Here is a 19056-nt window from a genome sequence, read left to right on the forward strand (position 1 = left end):
CCTTCTCATTGATGAAGTGATTGTAGGACAGGTGAAAACAGGACAGACAGAACACAACTTACAGACTGAGGCTATGGGGTTTTACAAGACATACAAATAAATATATAAACACACATGTAATTACATATGTCTATATACACGCACATACATTACATAAACACATGCATATCTGCGATCCCAGAAAGAGAGGTTGAGAAAAGGAAGAAATCAAAAAATATTTATATATTTAAATTTAAAAAATATGTAATAATAATAACGGAATAAAATAATTAAAAAAATAATGAACCAAAAAATAATAACAATTAAAAAAAATATTAACAATAAATGAAATTCCGGAAAAAATGAATATTTGTAATATTATTAATAATAATAACAGTAATAATAATAATAACAACAGTAATAATAATAATAGTAATAATAACAATAATAATAACAGTAATAATAATAATAACAATAATAATAATAACAATAATAATAATAACAATAATAATAATAACAATAATGGAATTAAATTATTTTGAAGCAATAAATAATAACAAAAAATAATAAATTAACAATAAATTCAATTACGAAAAAAGAAGAACAAAAACGTAGGAGTCTTTTTAAAGTTGAGTTGAGTCTTTTTAAAGTTGAGTTGCATCTTTTTAAAGTTGAGTTGAGTCTTTTTAGAGTTGAGTTGAGTCTTTTTAAAGTTGAGTTGAGTCTTTTTAAAGTTGAGTTGAGTCTTTTTAAAGTTGAGTTGAGTCTTTTTAAAGTTGAGTTGAGTCTTTTTAAAGTTGAGTTGAGTCTTTTTAAAGTTGAGTTGAGTCTTTTTAAAGTTGACTTGCGTTCTTGTCCCGGTCAGTTGAGATTATAGAGGAGATACTTTATAAGATGAAGACATGTAGGGTACAGTGAGGGTTGGCAGAGCAGTCCTGACCCTATGAGATGTAAATACACCGAGCAGAGTTTCTAAAGGAAGCCTGACATGCCACACATGAGCAGCATTCCCCCCCAGTGTGTGTGTGTGTGTGTGTGTGTGTGTGTGTGTGTGTGTGTGTGTGTCTGTCTGTGTGTGTGCGTGTGTGTGTGTGTGTGTGTGTAGTTTAGTCTCATGTGAGTAAGATGAGACCCTCGAGCGCTTCAGCCTCGCTCTGTTTGGACGCGTTATGAGGTGGTAGGTCACTTTATCTTGTGTGTGTGTTTGGGGGGGGTTATTAGGGGCACAGCTGCCTCCCATTCCCACAGTCCCGCCTCCCCCCTTTGCAACAGGTGGAGAATGATCTCTCACACACACACATACATACACTCACACACACACACACACACACACATACATAAACACAATGAAGTTTGGAAGTTCACTGCTGCCTCAGTTAATGATTAAGCCATTACAGAAGTGCAGCGGTGTGTGTGTGTGTGTGTGTGTGTGTGTGTGTGTGTGTGTGTGTGTGTGTGTGTGTGTGTGTGTGTGTGTGTGTGTGTGTGTGTGTGTGTGTGTGTGTGTGTGTGTGTGTGTGTGTGTGTGTGTGTGTGTGTGTGTGTGTGTGTGTGTGTGTGTGTGTGTGTGTGTGTGTGTGTGTGTCTGTCTGTGTGTAGGAAGCTCCTTAACGCTTTGTCTCTGCTCTCTTTTTAATATGCATATTTAAAGGAAAACATCCATCCTAAACTGAGTCAAACATCATAACGGTGTGAAAAATGATGGAAGCACGGCACAACTTGCAATGATGCAGCCATGAAGTCATGGATATTTTACCCATTGTAAAGATGATATAGCGTAGAATATGTCAGACGGGGAAGTTATTGAGTAAATAAAACGACACAAAGCAGATAAGTGTCTCTAAATTGTGTTTATATTATAAATTCATCATGAGCTTTTAAGGCAAAACCCAATTTTCTGACGTAAGGTGCTTTTCTGACCTACTGCTGCACACCGACCATATTTCAGATATATTTATCTGCATTTAGCCCGCTGCACATCCTCACTTGTGGTCCTGGGCTTTCTATAGACAGCACCTGCTGGCCTGACGCGTGTCCCCGGGGTGTGTCTGTGTATTTATGTGTGTGTGTGTCCGAGGGGTTAGTCCCTTATTGGACAGTTACCGACAGTGTGGAGCCGTGGGAGCTCAGGGCTCTAGTTTAGGCCACAGCACGCCCTGCCTCTTTACCTCAGCATGTCCCGGGGCGAACGCGTTGACCCCCCGCTGTGGCGCGCCTCTCGCCTGCCCACCGCCGTGTCCCGGGACAGGAAGATCCGGCTGGCTTATGGGAAGCAGCCCGACGCGTCTCCTAGGTACAGCTGTAGATCGTGTGTGTGTGTGTGTGTGTGTGTGTGTGTGTGTTGTGACATCAAGGAATGAGATGTTTGGAGCTTTCTGGAAAACACACGGTGATTGTAGGAGGATGGATTTGTGTCGGTGGCATCATGAAGTGTTAAATAGTGTTTGTTGCAGACTGTCATACATTATGTTCTCAGACTGTTTTGCGGTAGCTTTTTAATACATGTCTCGATCTTTGTGACGGCTTTAAGAGGAACTGATGATTTAATTTGTCCCGTGCTTGTTTGATGAGTACTCAATAAAAGCCCTTAGCATTTATGGAGGTGGTCAGGATGGGTTTTAGGATGGAAAACTCAGCAGAGCGCCCCTGATTCTTTACTTTTTACTCTCAAATATTCAAGATTCAAAGGGTTTTATGCAAGATAGCTACAGCTTAGTCCCGGGTTCCTCGAACAGCACAACATTTAACATACTTAAGACATTAAAACAAGTAAAGTTAGTGCCATTTAATAGAAATAAGACACTCGTATTGGTCGTGAGCTGCTCCTACATGAGTAAAAACATCTCTCATATGTCTGGGACCTTTGTTGACATTCAATATAAACTACGGTCCTCCTTTGAAACAGTCCTGCACACAACCTGAATAACTCAAACCGCTTTTCTATCACAGAGCTTTAAAATGCATTTTCAAGTTGCTCCATTAATCCCTGTGTTAGCTTGTCTTGTATGTGGGCCATTCAAAGAGTTTAATAGAGCACAAAACAAGGACATATTTTGTTGCAGGAGATGGGGTTATTTCTCTTTGAAAACCAGAGAAGGACAGTCCCCATGAACTCATCTTGTGCAGTTACTCATTATTCAAAGGGTTTTCAGAAGAAATAAGAAAAAGAGGAAGAAAGACATCAAATATTTCCGGCTCACTTTGAGTGAAATATGTATGAAATGAGCCTCAAGACAAAGATCGGCCAAGAATACCTGGATGTTTCCGTGGAAAAGCTAGAAGATTGTCATATAGAATAATGTCAGACTGTGGGACACGATATGCGTCCAGCCTGAGTATAAGTAAATTCAAGGGGAATGCTGGGGGTAAAGCTTTGTGTACTCTTCTTATTCCCACAGAACCCAGACACAGTGTTGTTGAGATTAGAATAGGTAGGTGACAAGATAGGTGCCAAGAAGAGTCTTCCATGTACACGTATGTGGGCAGAACGCATCACAAACACATGAAAACCAATCAAGTGCATCACGTAACAAGCACTGATGCACACACTGACGCTCTAACGGATATTTTACACACGTCTGTCTTTCGAGCTAACAATGCTGTGAAAAGTGGCCGTTTCCAGGGTGCTGACCGGACCCCATTAGATAGACCCCCGCTTTGGACTGGAAGGTCAGCTGACATCTGACTTCCTGCTGTCATCACAATGAGCTCACTCTATTCTGGATGTGAAATCCCCCCACCCCGTTAGTCTGCGTGCAGCCTCAGAGCCGCGGCCGTATTAAGCTGAACCTGATAGTCTTCACATTTTATAGAACAGCGAATGGCTTCCATATTGCTCGCATGTGCGCCACAGTGACTATTAACCCTGTTGATGTGTGTTGTGCTGGATCCAAAGTGACAGATGTCCACCCCCCACACACCACACACACACCCAAACTTCTGCTTTCCACCAGCAACCAGTCCCAGTGCGAGATGCTGGTGTCTCTTTTTCCACTCCGGAAAGATCTTAAATGCTGTGGGTAGGGTAAGGGCTGCAGGCTGGGGGCCGTGTGCTTCATGTTTCATTGCATTTTATAAATATGGAGGTGGTCAGGATGGGTTTTAGGGTGGAAAATGCACCAGAGCGTCCCTGATTTTAGATTTTTTACTCTAAAATATTATGGATTCAAAAGGGTTTAATGCACTATAGCTACAGCTGAGTCCCAGATCCTCCAACAGAACAGCATTTAATATAATTATGACATAAAAACAAGTTATATTAGTGCCATTAAATAGAAATGAAGTAGAAATAAGACACTCATATTGGTTGTGAGCTGTGATGACTAAAACCTTCTCTCATATGTCTGGAACCTCAAAGATAAACTATGGTCCTTTTTTCAAGCAGTCCTGCGTCACACAGCCTGAATAACTCAGCCCCCTTTTTCTATAAAAACTACATTTTCAAGTCTGTGGACTCAAGGAGCTATTTAAAGTATTTCATAAAGCACAAAACAAGGACATATTTTATTCCCAGACACCATTTACCACTGTTTCATCATCATTATCCCCGGGCGCTGCACGATAGCTGCCCACTGCTCCTAGTACTAGGATGGGTTAAATGCAGAGGACTAATTTCACTGTGTGTGCTCTGCTGTGTGCATGTATGTGACTAATAAAGAGGGTTTCATCCTCCCATTCTATCTTTTTCTATCTATTATTACATGGTTTAGTTGAATACTGGATTCTGATTGGTCAATTTGGACATTCCAGAGGCTGTTAATACTCACTAACAAACCGTTGCTAAGGAGAACAGACCGTTGCTAAGGAGAACGGACCATTGCTTGTTTGAATACTGGAATCTGATTGGTCCATTTGGACATTCCAGAGGCTGTTAACATTCGTTAACAGACCGTTGCTAAGGAGGATCAAGGGACTGTGTGCAGCCGTATCAGTCCGCAGAAAGAAGTCCCGCCAATTATCTGAGCTGAGACTTGAAATGTGAATATGTTGGAACTCAGAGACAAACTTTTAGAGAATTAGGAGCTGATTAAAATTCTGCTCAACACCTTCAAGAGTTCATTGTCATTCAGAGCTCAGCCTCTGTCTGAACAAAGCACCTTTGGACGGCTGATTTGATTCCACAGACTGATGAAATGTATTTAAGGTATTGACTGAGAGTCACCCGGAAAGTTCTTCAGCAGTCCTTCTGTTGTACCTCTATATTAGAGCAGAGGTGGAGGAAGTTTAACGATCCTTTGCGTAAGTGGAATAACTAGTACTGCAGTGTAAAAGCAGTCCACACTTAAGTGAAAGTCAGGAGAATGTACGTAAAGTATTTGCAGTTAAAGTAAAAATGGAATAAAATAAAATAATATTCAAAATTAAAAGCAGAAAATCTTCACATTTGAAAGCTGGAACTGAAAAGTTTGTACATGAAAAAATAATTAAATATTAATAAAGTTGCTCCCAATTAAATGTCTATGAACTCACTCACTCAAAAAGTCCAGATTCTTAGCAATAAATGAACACATTTTAGTTTCTTTTTCACAATAAACTCAAGTCAAAGACATGACAGTGATCATGTTTGCACACCATTTACCTCAGAACTGTAGTAAAGTAACCCTCCCTACTCTGTTAATCTAAAACAGCTCCAAATACTTTCACAATCAGTCTCGTGGTAAAGAAAACCTCAAACCTCACAGGGCGAAGAAACACCCACAGAACCGTCACAGCTTCAAACCAACACTCACTGTTAGTCATCCTCAGGGACGGGAATCGGCCTCTGCATTCATGTTGGACAGGAAGTAGTAAAGCTCCTTGTTGACAGCTTGATAAAAAGAGAGATGCCTTTAATCATAGTGTAAACAATGGAGAGTCAAAAGCTGCTGTGTGTAAATGTTCTGTATGACTCAGGCCATGTGAGGGTGTCCAGTGAACAGAGCCTCTACTCAAAGAACCGCTATCAAGTCATCATATCTGGGGGGGGGGGAGGGGGGGGGGGAGGGGGGAAATATTGTTGTTGGCTGGATTTTAAAGACAAGCAATGGTTTTCTCTTTTTGATTCTCATTTTCTTACTAAAGTACACATCTGAGGTTCTTCACTTGACTATTTTTGCCCAGTTCATAGGCTTCATTCATACTGGTGGACGCTGGGAACACGTACCCACCACTTAATGCATGAGTAATCTGTGACGCCCATAGCCACATTATACTTGTGCTCTACTCAAAGTCTATATATTTGTACAGCTGTTAGTCACTTTATAAAGTAATTTCTCACACAAAATGTATAAAACCTCTGGACCAGGAGGTCTGATGATGATCAATCTATCCTTCAGTTCAATTTAAGCTATTACTTTAACCTTCCTGTTGTCCTCGGGGCAAATTTGACCCACTTCCAAATGTTTTTATGTTGGGACAAAGGTTCATTTCTATGTTATTTGACCAAGGAATTATGATCACCTTCATTAAGATTGGGGTTTTATTCAAATTGTGGTCTTTTCTAACTCAGAAATAAGGTTTAATCTGGTGTAAATTACCATAAAGAGTCAAAGTTGTAGTAAGAAGTCAGAATAAAGTCGGCTTAAAGGATGTAACACAGATTTGGGTATACTGTATACTGCATAGGAAAAGAGTTGCACAGTTGATAGGAAGATAGCCCAAGAACAACATGAAAGCCAAAAGGACAGTTGAGGAAGTCTGTCTTCGTATATTATATCAATCTGTAAATTAAAATGTATTGAAACATCACAATCCTGCTAGAAAATCCCGCTTTTATTTTGAAAATCCCCCTGATTGTCTTTTTTACGTCACTGTAAGGGAATAAAGTTCCTTTTTCTGTCTCCTGATCATCCCGCTACATGTAATCCATTACTCTCGGCCCTATAAATAAGCGTGGTTATCAACATGTGAGCCGTCATGTGATAAACATAAACACAGACTACAGAACAGCGTGTGTGTTCCGTCCCCTCTCTTTCCCTCTCTATCCCCTCTCTGAATGCCTCTTTTCATTGCTTGTTATTATATTAAGGCATGAATTAAAGAAGGATCCAGAAGGACGCCCGGTCTCAGTCCTGCTCTAACCGTCTGTCCTTCTTCTTCTTCTTCTTCTTCTTCTTCCTCTTCTTCTTCGTCTTCTTCTTCTTCTCCTTCTCCTCCTCCTCTTCAGTCTCACAGCGCGGTATGCCAGTCCTCCGGGCCACAGTGGACTAGGGTCGCCGCAGAAGAAAAACACCAGGTAAAAATCACAAATATGGACCTCCTTTGTTTTATTTCTGAGTCTTTACCTTCCTCTGTGCTCCGTGCATGGACCCTATCCTTCATACGCCTGTCCCTTAAAGTGATTTTGCTTAATGTCATCATGTTGTTTTTAAAGGTCAGGGTCAATTACATAGCAGCTTGTAGGGTCAAATGGTCCACGGTTCATAACTGAGCATAGGGAACACTGGACTGTCCTTCACAGTCATTTTCAGGTTCATATTAGTATCTAGTGTCTCTTTTCACCCTCCGTCTGAAACCAGAGCTGAGCCCAATGATATTTTTGTACACCATCACCATAATAGGGTTCTTTATTCAAAAGGTTTCTAATGTTTGTATTAACCATTAATGCCAAACAGAAGGGTCAAACAGTCAAACCAGTACCAACGTTTCCCAGTTGCCAGGAAGACTAAACAAAGGTTAAGTTTGTTGTCTTTTTGAGGTGATGTTGGAGGGTTTGATGACCCCTTTCTAGCCTCTGGTGTCTTTAAAAAAGGTGGATTTTCTTTAGCTCTTAGTGTGGTTTGTATTCCACCCTGAGGGAACCAAACTGAAGACCTTGGTGGCAACCCTGGCAAAACATTTGGATAATAAATAACCAGTTTGTCTGCTCCCTCTCCTCTTCAACCTCACTTTGTCTGACACACTTCCCCAAGTCTTAAAACCAACACTAGTGTCCAGAACTTACATCACATTTCCCTTTCAAGCTGCGTTTTGCTGATGTATTATCAAACATGTATTTTGGAAGATGAAAGCACTTTATGATAAAAGGAACTCCCTTTGATTTCCTTCTGAATTGCCTCAATCTCAGCCTCATTCCCCCTCACTGTTTACCTCTCATTGTCGGGCTGCAGTCGTTCCCTTTCTGCATCCATTAGCTTCTCACTCAATTCTCTCTTTTGTTCTCTTTCATGTTGTCTTTTTTTTATCATTTATTGTTCCTCAGACTTCCCTTGGTGGTCGTACCTGTGGGAGCTAAAGGCCCTGTAGCTACTGTAATACATGTGTGTGTGAGTGTGTGGAAAGTAACACTACACTGAATCATGTGATGTATATAAGAAATTGTGACACAAAACTGATGTGTTTTTCACTGTGACACAAACAAGATGTTTGCATTTAGTTGTGACAAAAATATTTGAATGTATCCCTGGGAAGCGGCCTCAATATGCTCTTCTGGGTTTTCCCCTTCCCTGTAGTGTGTTTTTCTATAGGTTTTAGTGCATGTAAATGGTCTGCAGAGGCTAAAATCCCAAAGTTCTGGAACATGGTGACATCACTTTGTAATACTTGCGCTCCAACACATTGTAGGTGATAGGGGAAGGGGCGGGACATCTCTAAGCGGTTGATGAATCGCAATAGAGCCGGGCCAGCTAACCAATCAGAGCAGACTATGGGCTCTGGTTTCAGACAGAGGGTGAAAAGAGGCAGTATGATGACACATAAAGAGCTTTCTGAACATTAAAGCATGGAGACATGTCCCAGGAGAGGCACAACATACTGATATTAACCTGAAAATAAGCAGAATATGGTCCAATTAAAGAACCAGTGTGACAAAAACTAATTGACAGGACTTGTGTGTTTGACAGCGCAGGAGAAAAGTGGATCAAAGCGAAGATGTGTTTCATAGAAAGCTAATCAGATATAGTTCAATTTGACAAAGGACTAAAGTTTTCAATCAAAGCTCTACTACTAGCTCTATGTCAAGTTCTGTTTATTCAGTTGCATTATGTTGAGGAATTAAAGACAAGATGGAATACTTTGGCTTAGACCACTGTAAAAGAATTTCCCCTTCGGCATCTGTGCGCCATCTGCATATGAGCGACATTTCCAGCATGACAAAACCATTATCGTTGATAAAGGACAGAAAGATGTTATCCTCTACTCAAGGTTGTTTTTGCCCTCTTAATATTGACAAAGACCAGGCTGTGAATGGAAACACCCACGGCCTCTGCTGATGCATTCAGGGTTTCACTCAATACATGTTGTTCTACTTTAACTGTCCTTCTCTCTGTCATCTGCCAGGTTCCCTGTCTTTCATTCAGCTTTAATGCAGTTGAGTAACAACATGCAAACAAGCAAGCTAATAAGATTTGGATGAAGGAATGATAATGCATCAACTGTAATCTCTGGAATCACATCAAACCATAACAGTAAAGATTAATGGATAGAAATAAAACGTTGTGGTAAATCTCGTTATGATCCTCGCGGCAGATGCCGAGTCTGTTTTTTGAGATGACTTACTCACAAACAGATGGGCGAAAGCATCTGGCAAGGGGCAGAAAAAATGGCGATGTAAAGTTATTGTACGATAGCAACAGGATTTTGATGAGATAATTCTTTTAGTGTTCTCATGAGGGTCGTGAAAATCCTCCAGCTGCGGCGTGGCAAATCAATATTTGACACTTCACGGCTTTGAAGGAAATATGCACAAGTGTGTAAGAGTAGAGAGAATACAAACAAGCCTTAGGGTAAACATGTAGGAGGAATAAAGAGCCACTTTATGTTCTCCAACTTCTATATTTTATTTTAAAACCAATAATGGCTGCAGATATATCTAAATCAAGCTGTCATGAAGCAAACTTTTGTATTTATATTCTCTTCCATAGCTTCATAGTTCACTTCCTTCATCCTTCCTCAGGGGAACACACACTGCCTCACAGCTCTCAGGCTTCATCTTACAGCACTGAGCTGCTGTTGAGAGAAAGGTTATTTAATCCTAGACATATTCTTAAGGTGATAGAAACGTGGAATTCAGGTCTGAGTCCACGACTTATTCATTCCTCCTCAGCCGAAGAAACAATTACTCAAGTTTTATCTTTGTTCTAACTGAAGAAAGTTCTGAAACATCCACTCTTTGATTTGTTCAGTGCACTTACTCAGTGCTTGAATTACACCATAGTCCCCTGGAGAAGTGGTCGTGTAGATGTGTGTGTGTCGTCTGCATAGCTATGGTAACTTATTTTGATGTTTTCCATAATTCTGAGCCAGTGGAAGCGTGTAGATGTTAAAGAGAAGAGGCCCCAGGAAGGAACCTTGAGGAACTCCGAATGTCATATTTGTCAACTTTGATGTGTTCCTAAGTTTTTCCTGTCCTAAAAATAGGATTTAAAGCAATTGAGAACTGAGAGAAACAGCTTTTTGAGTAGAGCTGCATATTAAAACGACAAATCCATTTGGCGATTGACAGAAATTACTCACTATTTTGATAGCGGATTATTCGTAAGGTGTGATTTTTCATTAAGCAATGTCGGAAATGAGGTATTCAGCCTCTAAAATATTCAGATTTCCTGCATTTCTCTCTTTTATATCATATTTTAGTGAATATCTTTAGGTTTTGGACTGAAAACAAGACATTTAAAGACCTCACCTTGGTGTTGGGATAAAGATTTCTCACATTGTGTCGACTAAACGAATAATTCATGAATCTAGAAAATGAACGGCAGAGTAATCAATCATTTAAATAATGACTGGTGGCAGACCATTACAACAGAAACATGCCTTTATCCTCGAGTGAAGCTGCTGTAAAGTTAGATCTCAGGTGGATGCAGACAACACAGATGTTGTTATGTAGACTTTTTCATAGAGCTTAACCGTATGTATCCTAACATCCAACCCCTCTCTTGCAGGTTACCAGGCCCCTCCAGAGTTCCAGCTGCAGGCAGCGGGGCCTCCAGGAGCCCGGGATCGTCCAACCTCAACCGTCGCAGCCAGAGCTTCAACAGCATCGACAAGAGCAAGCCTCTGCAGTATGCCAGCGGCAACGACAGAGGTGAGGACGCCATAGCTCTGATCGCTGTGGATAGGTGGAGGAAATAATCAGATCCTTCACTAAAAAGTCAAATAGAAGTTAAAGCAAGGGGGAAAGTCCTGCTTTAAAAATGTTGCTTCAGTAAAGATTAGTATAACTGGAAAAATTGATCTGGTAAATTTAAAAGTAAAAAAAGTCAAATAAATCTTTGAACTGAAACTGTAAAATATGTAAATATGTTTTAGATAATATTTAAATGTCTATAGATACTTAATCTCTTAAATCTCTGTCCGACCTTTCGCTCGTTTCATTTATAAAAAACATATTTTATGAACTCAAAGCAATTATATTCTTTGTAAATAAAACTGTAAGATGTATCTAGAATATAATATATCCCTTTTATAGTGAAGTAGTGCTCATTTTTTAAAGTATATAATATATTTATAGCTTTTTTTAGTCGTTGCTTTACTTTTTAAAAGTGTTTTATAAATTCTACACTCACTATGTGTAGTTTTGTTTATTTCTAATCATTTTGAAGTCTGTTTTTATATCCTTCTGTAACTAAAAAGTGTCCCATTTTGGGATTAATGAATATATATCCCTAATTGAATCTAATCCAGAACTATAAACAAGCCTAAAAGAAAAATAATCAAGCCTCTAATTTGCACTTCAATACAATTCCTGAGTAAATGCACTTCCTAACGTCCTCCACTGCATCAAACACTCTAATGTTTCCTGAAGCTCAGATTGTGCTGGTGTGTGTAGCTGTGGATGGCTACCACTTGGTGGCAGCGCTGACTCAGACAGAGCCTCTCTCTCCAGTCTGCTGAATCATCCCCGGCTCTAACAGTCATAATGGATGCTATTGAGCGTGGAAACGGTTAGAGATGACCGAAGGGGGAATCCATGCAGCTGCTGTGTCTGGCATGATGAAGCTAATCAGAGTCATTATGCGTTACAGCAGTTTATTTAACACCTAATTGACTATTCACAACAAACAGTTAATCAACAGCCCTTTTCCTATCTGCTCACAGATGTTGTTGAAAGTGTAATTCGTCAGAAATCACTGTTTTATTTGCAGAGAACATCTGAGACTCATTGAGTAATAGGCAGACTACTCTGATGCACTTTTCTTTTAAAATATGAAGCCAGATACACATACATACTACCAGCAAAAAGCATAACAGGCCCCGTTTTCCTGTCTGTGGAGCTGAGGGAGGATCAGAAGGACGGGATGGAGGTGAAGAAGAGATGCATCGAGTAAAAAAAATCAACAATTGGACTTGAAATGTGTCTGAATTTCCAAACTTTAAACTGAGAAAGGAGGGGAAGACAGAGATGGCAGTCCAATAATTGTTATATGAGATCAACCCTATTCAGAGACTGATTGTAATAGTCCTGTGCTTTAAGTCTTCAGGTTTATTGTTCAGTAAACCGCATCTTAAACTCCTCAGTCCATCAGATTCCTTTTAAGGTTTTTTTTGGTGTATTCGTCCTCTTCACACTGCAGCAGAGCGAGCTTCAGTTGGCAGAGATAGGACTCGCTGCAGGGGATGTGAAACTGGGTTTTTTTGGTCTGAAGTAAAAGGAAAATAAAAATCAATTGTGGGTAAATGTCAGCAATGCAGACAAACCCTTCTGGGCAGGAACAGAAACAGAGAGCAGGACGGCCTCTTTGTTTATCTTTCTCATGTTTTACCATCATTTTCTTTTAGCTCATTAACAACTAATCACATTTCTTTATTAAAACACACTCAATGTTGTCCTTTGAAGAGGAGAAATGGAAGACAGAAGAACTTTCTTGTACTTCTTTCTTGATTAATTGCCTCACAAAAAACGTCATTTCTATTTGGGAAATGGTCACATAAAGAGTGAAACAACACTAGAGCAGCATTTGCTTAGGGCGGGGCTAGTATATGATTGACAGGTGGATGTTACAGTGTTGTCCAATGAGAAAAAGCTTTGTTTGAATACAACTACTATGAATTAAACAGGAACAGATGTAGCTGCGTGTCTCTCAGTAAAAGGGTCTGCATGTGTGTTTCTGAGCCTTGTGGGACTGGAGTAAACACATTAGAGTGACTTTGTCTCAGGATTAAAGCTGAAAGGGGGACAAAAAGCAATGCATCAGTCTCGTTGCCATGCGACTAATGAAACGTAGACATATTAATTGAAGCGTCAAAAGGGCACGACTGCTAAATTGGACCAGAGGACGTCGGTGAGGAGGAGGAGGGAAGCTCGGTGAGAGGAGGAAAGTGCTGACTTCCTCCTGCTAGGTAACAGTGTGTTATCTGATAGCCGTGCAGCTAAAGGTGAGCAGCAGTTCAACCCTGAGTGTGTGACGTGCATCCAGAACAAGAAGCTACAGGTTGCATACGGAGTAGCCAATAAGTCAGGCTGGGAATAATGCAACCAGTGCCAGTATTTGTTTGCACTTTGCTGGTTGCATCGTTAATAATGACAGGGTTGCTGCATACACACTGATACACACACACCCTTTTGGTGGCGGCTTAATTCTGTTAATTAAGAAGGGTCTTGTGTCGTCATGATTAAGTTCACTGTGTATGTGATATTAGATGATACCTGGCAGCACATTTTATTCTTAAAACGTGCATTTCTAATTCAAATTAGATCCAGACGTTGAGTCCCTGTAGTCGCACACAGCACGTATCACACAGGGTCCATCGACGCCCAGGAGAAACTGCATGTCATCCTCGGCCGTCGAGGCGGAGGAGGAGGAGGAGGAGAAAGAGGAGAAGGACAAGGAGAAAGAGAAGGAGAAGAAGAAGAGTCTGTTACCATGGCAACAGCATGTGGTGAAAAGTGTCTGGTGGTGGCGCTGCAAAAAAAAAAAACAGCCTCTGGGCCGGGCCTAGAGGAGCAGACGGGATCTCTAAAGACAGGGTTAATTGACTGGACACACACACACACACACACACACACACACACACACACACACACACACACACACACACACACACACAGAAACACACACACACACACACACACACACACACACACATTGATGAACTGCCCTCAGGATCTCTGCAGACTGGATAATAGAGAGGACAAACACATGCACACAGGAATAGATGCTCCCTTATCCATGTCTTTATCAGTCTCAGATGGACACACACACACACACACACACACACACACACACACACACACACACATTCTAATCTGTAAACTCAGGCTGATTGGTCCGTTAGTTTATAGATGACCTGAGGACGGACAGACACATGTACTGTATGCCCTAAAGGGGAATACATCTCAGGGAAACCATCTAAGAAGTGATGTCATCCCCGGCATGTACAGAGGTGTAACAGATGTTGTGTGAACAGAATTATGTAGACACTGGATAAACGTTCACTGTGTTTCTGTCAGTCGATGTTGAGGCTTTGTTTGCACGACTGATCACCGTTGTCTATCCAGCTGGTTTTGTTGGACTGGTTCCTGAAAATGTCAGTGAGATCTTCACTAATGCCCACAGCGTTCGGTACCAGAGGTTTCAAAGACATCGTAGTGAATGGTGTCACATGGAATCCTAATGGATCTTCTAAATATGGCCTGGAGTTGCCTACAGTTGTTCCCTCTTCCTGATAACCATCATGTCTAATCATCTGTTCCTCTCTTCTCTCCTCCTCCAGAAGCGGTGAGGGGTATCCCGTTGCCGGGCGGGATGAACGGGAGCTGTTCTGGCGGGTCGGTTCCCAGCAGCCTCAGCGGTCAGCAGCTGGCCTCTGCCATCCCCTCGCCCACCAAGTCCTGGCGCAGCAAGTCCATGAACCTGAAGCACAGCGCCACCTCGTCCATGCTGGGCAGCCCCACGCACTCCCCCTCCGACGCCTCCGACGCCCTGCAGTCCCACGACGGGTCGAAAGCAGTGGGGTCAGGTGGTGGGGGGCATCAGAGGTCCATGCTGGAGAAGTTCCGCTTGATTAACCCCAGATCGGCTTCCCGGGCGTCTCCGTCTGTGGCGGAGATGTCTCTGCAGGAGGAGGATGACCTGTCGGAGTATGGTGAGGATGGGCTGACGGGTTCGGCGTGCAGCAGTGGGAGCAGTTCTACGGCCAAGCAGATATCTCCAAAGTCCACAGCTCCGTCCATCGCAGCACCGAGCAAGACGTCCTCCTCTTCCTCCTCTTCTAAATCCAACAGGGCCACAGCGTCATCCAAAGACAGGGAGGACAAAAGCAGCAGATCCGGGAAGTCTTCTAAGGACAGCTCTCCGCCCAAAGAGGAGCGCGACTCGTCCGCTGACGGAAACAAGAAGAACTCCAAAATCGCCAGCCTCATCCCCAAGGGAGGGAAGCCGGGAAAGAAAGATGGCGGCAGCGGCATCCCCAAGTCCGGACTCAAAGCTCCCTCCTCTTCCTCCTCCTCCTCCTCCTCCACCACGACGACCAAGCCTCCCGGTCAGCTGCAGAGCCAGACGGCGTTGAACAGCAGCGGGAACCTGCGGGGCGGAGAGGCCGACAGAGGCAAGCTGACCAAAGGAGGGCAGGGAGGGAGTTTCTACATCCAGCGCTCCAGTGGCGGCCCAGAGACCAAAAGGACCAGTTTGACCTCCTCCACCAGCACCTCGGCCCTGTCCGGGTCCACTGGGATGCTGGGTGGAGGAGGAGGAGGAGGAGGAGGAGCACTGGGAGGGAACGGAGTAGTTCAACTTCCTCAGCAGCAGCAGCACAACCACCCCAATACTGCCACCGTGGCCCCCTTCATGTACAGGTGAGGTGTGTGTGTGTGTGTGTGTGTGTGTGTGTGTGTGTGTGTGTGTGTGTGTGTGTGTGTGTGTGTGTGTGTGTGTGTGTGTGTGTGTGTGTGTGTGTGTGTGTGTGTGTGTGTGTGTGTGTGTGTGTGTGTGTGTGTGTGTGTGTGTGTGTGTGTGTGTGTGTGTGTGTGTGTGTGGGCTGAATGGCTCTGTTGTGATCGGTCAACCGATGAGATATGTCCTGCCCCTTTAGCCTATCACGTACAATCTGTTGGAGCGCTAGCCAATATGAGCCTGAGTGATCCACAGTGACAGGAACTTTGGGATTTCAGCCTCTGCAGACCATTTACATGCACTAAAACCTATACAAGACACTACAGGAGAGGGAAAACCCCCAGAAAAGCACAATAGGGACTCTTTAAAATAGGATATCGAGGGCTACATTCAGATATTTTGTCACTACTAGAATAAAATCTAATCTGTTTCATAGTAAAACAAACCATTATCGGTATTTTTCTGGTTGTTTATTTCCTTCTGTCCTACACAGACCTTTTTCTAGTCCTTCCTCTACACATCCAGAAACACAGAATATTCCTGGAGCTCTCTCAGTGATCAGCTGCTGCTTTGTGTATATTGCTCTCGCCTCCGCATCTCTCTCACAGTCATCACAGAACAAACACCCCTGCTGCCAGGGCCTATTATTCAGCTGTCTGGGTTTCATCTTTAATGTCAGAATCCAGACTTCTTCCCGAACCCTTCTCTGCATTCAACTGGTGTTGTTACAGCCATCAGGAAGAGGGTAAATCTGCCCAGAAGGGACGACTTTCTCATAAAACATTAGAGTTAATCCAGGGGAGAAGAAGAGGAGCCGCCAAAGACGCCTTTGCGTTCAAGAGAAAGAGATTTAGAAATCCCATTAAACACGACTTAATCCTTCACCCCTTCGCTCCTCTCCCGCTCTGTTGTGCACAGTCAGCTCTGAGCAGCGCCTCGTTGGAGCATTAGCATTACTTTAATCCCACACATTTAGCCGGTTAAAACTGCTGCGTCCATTAATCCATTGATGGGGGCAAACCCTCAAACTAAAAGCACACATAATAACAAGGTAACCGTTGAGTGTGTGAAGAAGTAAAGGGGTGTAAATCCATGTCCTGTGTGCCGAGAAATCTCCTTGTGAGCATACTTCTGCAGATCTTTGTCCTCCTCTTGTCTTGCAATAAAGCATGCCTCCACAGCGTGCAGACAGTGAACGTAGAGGCCGACCTTCAACGCTACAATTTACCATCAGTTTCAGCCTAATTAGGCATTTCTCTCCTGGTCGCTTTCTCCTTTATGCCACCTGAAGTCGCCAGGTTTAATGAACCGGTGATAGGACTCTGCTGCTGTTGCTGTGCAGGATTTATGGAGCACACAACAAACTGTATCTCCTGTGTCCTGGCTGCACATACAAGAAACAAATACAAAAACATTTTAAATAGTACTAACCTAACCCTAACCCTAATCAAGCAAAGGTTTCTATCCAGTGGTTTCGAGGAGAAATGGAGCTCAAATTAAATAATGGACTTCAATGTGAGGCCATTAATTGACAGTAAAGACTACGGAATTAACCACAAATGCTATATTAGCCGAACCATTGCTAAACAACACAGTTTCTGGTAGAATAATTTGCATGTGCACCAAATTCCTTCCTGGAGATCATCCAAAAAACCCGTTGTTTGGTGAAAATCGTTTAGGAATTTCCTTTAATACACAAATACATACAGGTCATTTGTAAAATCCTGCAGGAAGTTATTGTTTTAGATGTATTTGAACCTTTTTGGGGTTCAACATTTCTTTTAATAGTTTATTTTTAACAAGTTTCTTTCACAAAATTGTATTTCCTAAAAGCATGAATAAGACACCGAGCAGCTCCTCCACTGAACACTCCCTTCATGGCTCCTGTGCAATGACTGAAGCTGAGTTTAGGAGACACCTCCGCCTGCCTTTTCTAACCGCTGTGTTGTTGTTTTTGTTCTCGGTGCCTCCAGGACTTTTTCAGAGAACGACTGCACCATGATGGCCCCAGCAGAGCCCTGCCTCAGCCCCACCAAGGGGGAGCTGGTCTACAGCAAGACCGCTAAACAGTGCCTGGAGGAGATCTCAGGTACGGCAGCTCAACACCGCATGTGTGATGAACCTTTGTCTGTTGAAATATAACTCACATCGGGATCTGTTCAGCTGATACAGCACAGTTTAATGTGTGTTGAAAGCTGCTTCAGGTGTGAGAGGACGATGCATTTACCCTCTTTAGGAAAGAATTGCTTATATTAACAGCGTTGTATTGCATAATTGATCAGCTATACATTACTTCTACAAAAAGCAGTCTTCAGTGTTGAGTAGTGAAGAGTAGCTGCAGGATGGGAGAGTTTGTAAAGGCTACGGCTGTGCAGGGAACAGTGCTTTAGTGCATCTTATTTTTAGTCCAGTGATAGTAGGGGTGTGTTTGTGAATCCTCTGAGGTGAGAGGAGCTTGACTGTTCTGAAGTCCAGACGCTGCTGCAGGTGGAAGTCATTCTTATCTGCAGCTCTGCAGGGGGTGTTGGTAGACCCTGGAGTGTGTGTTTTGTGCAAATATAAACTGTACAGTAACAAGCTGTACTGTCTGATTGTGTGGTTTAAAGTTAGTTTGCATGCCTTTCATTGTCTGGTGTGTTTGTGTTTACTGGGGGGGAGGGGGTCCCTGCTCTGTGCTGCTCTCTTGTATAGAAGGGAAAAGGTCAGAAGTGACAGCTGGACACAGAGGATCCGCAGCCCTCTCTGTTTACATCGCTGCAGGCTGCCGTCATGTGTTCTCATCCAGACCCGGCATCAGTTAGCACCGGGATGGCATTTGCAAAAGTGTTACCTGACATTTCACTGATATTGTGTATCCAAAGCTCCCAGAGTGCTACAGGTATTATACCTAGATGTAGTCAATCCACAGATCTATGCTGGTGCAGCCATGTTTCAGTAAAGCAGATTAAACTACACTCCAGATATTCTGTCTGACTCCTAGCTAGTGTCGTTAGCTCATCTGTTGTTAGCTACTGATCTTTCACATGTTGATAGTTGGTTATATTTCCTTTCCTATATAAATCTGGACCCAGCACTTAACTCTGCCTCCTTAGTTTGCCGAGCATCCTCAGTGTCCTTTTCCATATTTCAGTGGGAGATAACTGTTGTTCCTGTCACTAGGCTAGTTGGATTAAGCCTGATTAGCAGTAGCTTGGATGCATAACAGCAGCAACAACTAAATGTCCTCTACAAGAAAGTTCAGAAGGGGCACAGCTTATTGAGTCACTAATAGAAGATACTTATAGAAAAACAAAGTAAGATCAAATAAGAAAAAGATAGTACAAATCTA

General features: G+C 42.5%; 1 protein-coding gene across 4 annotated transcripts in view; it reads left to right on the forward strand.

Moving 5' to 3' along the window:
- The window catches only part of nav3 (neuron navigator 3), a 131966-nt gene that overhangs the window by 58835 nt on the left and 54075 nt on the right, over positions 1–19056 (forward strand). For all 4 annotated transcript variants that reach the window (XM_063905513.1, XM_063905514.1, XM_063905515.1 and 1 more), the window contains exons 6-9: positions 7124–7192; positions 10839–10981; positions 14611–15691; positions 17702–17817. In XM_063905513.1, the coding sequence (XP_063761583.1) occupies positions 7124–7192; positions 10839–10981; positions 14611–15691; positions 17702–17817 (1409 nt within the window). The remainder of the gene's footprint in view (positions 1–7123; positions 7193–10838; positions 10982–14610; positions 15692–17701; positions 17818–19056) is intronic.

This window comes from Eleginops maclovinus, chromosome 17 (assembly GCF_036324505.1).
Source record: "Eleginops maclovinus isolate JMC-PN-2008 ecotype Puerto Natales chromosome 17, JC_Emac_rtc_rv5, whole genome shotgun sequence".
NCBI classification, from domain to species: Eukaryota; Metazoa; Chordata; class Actinopteri; order Perciformes; family Eleginopidae; genus Eleginops; species Eleginops maclovinus.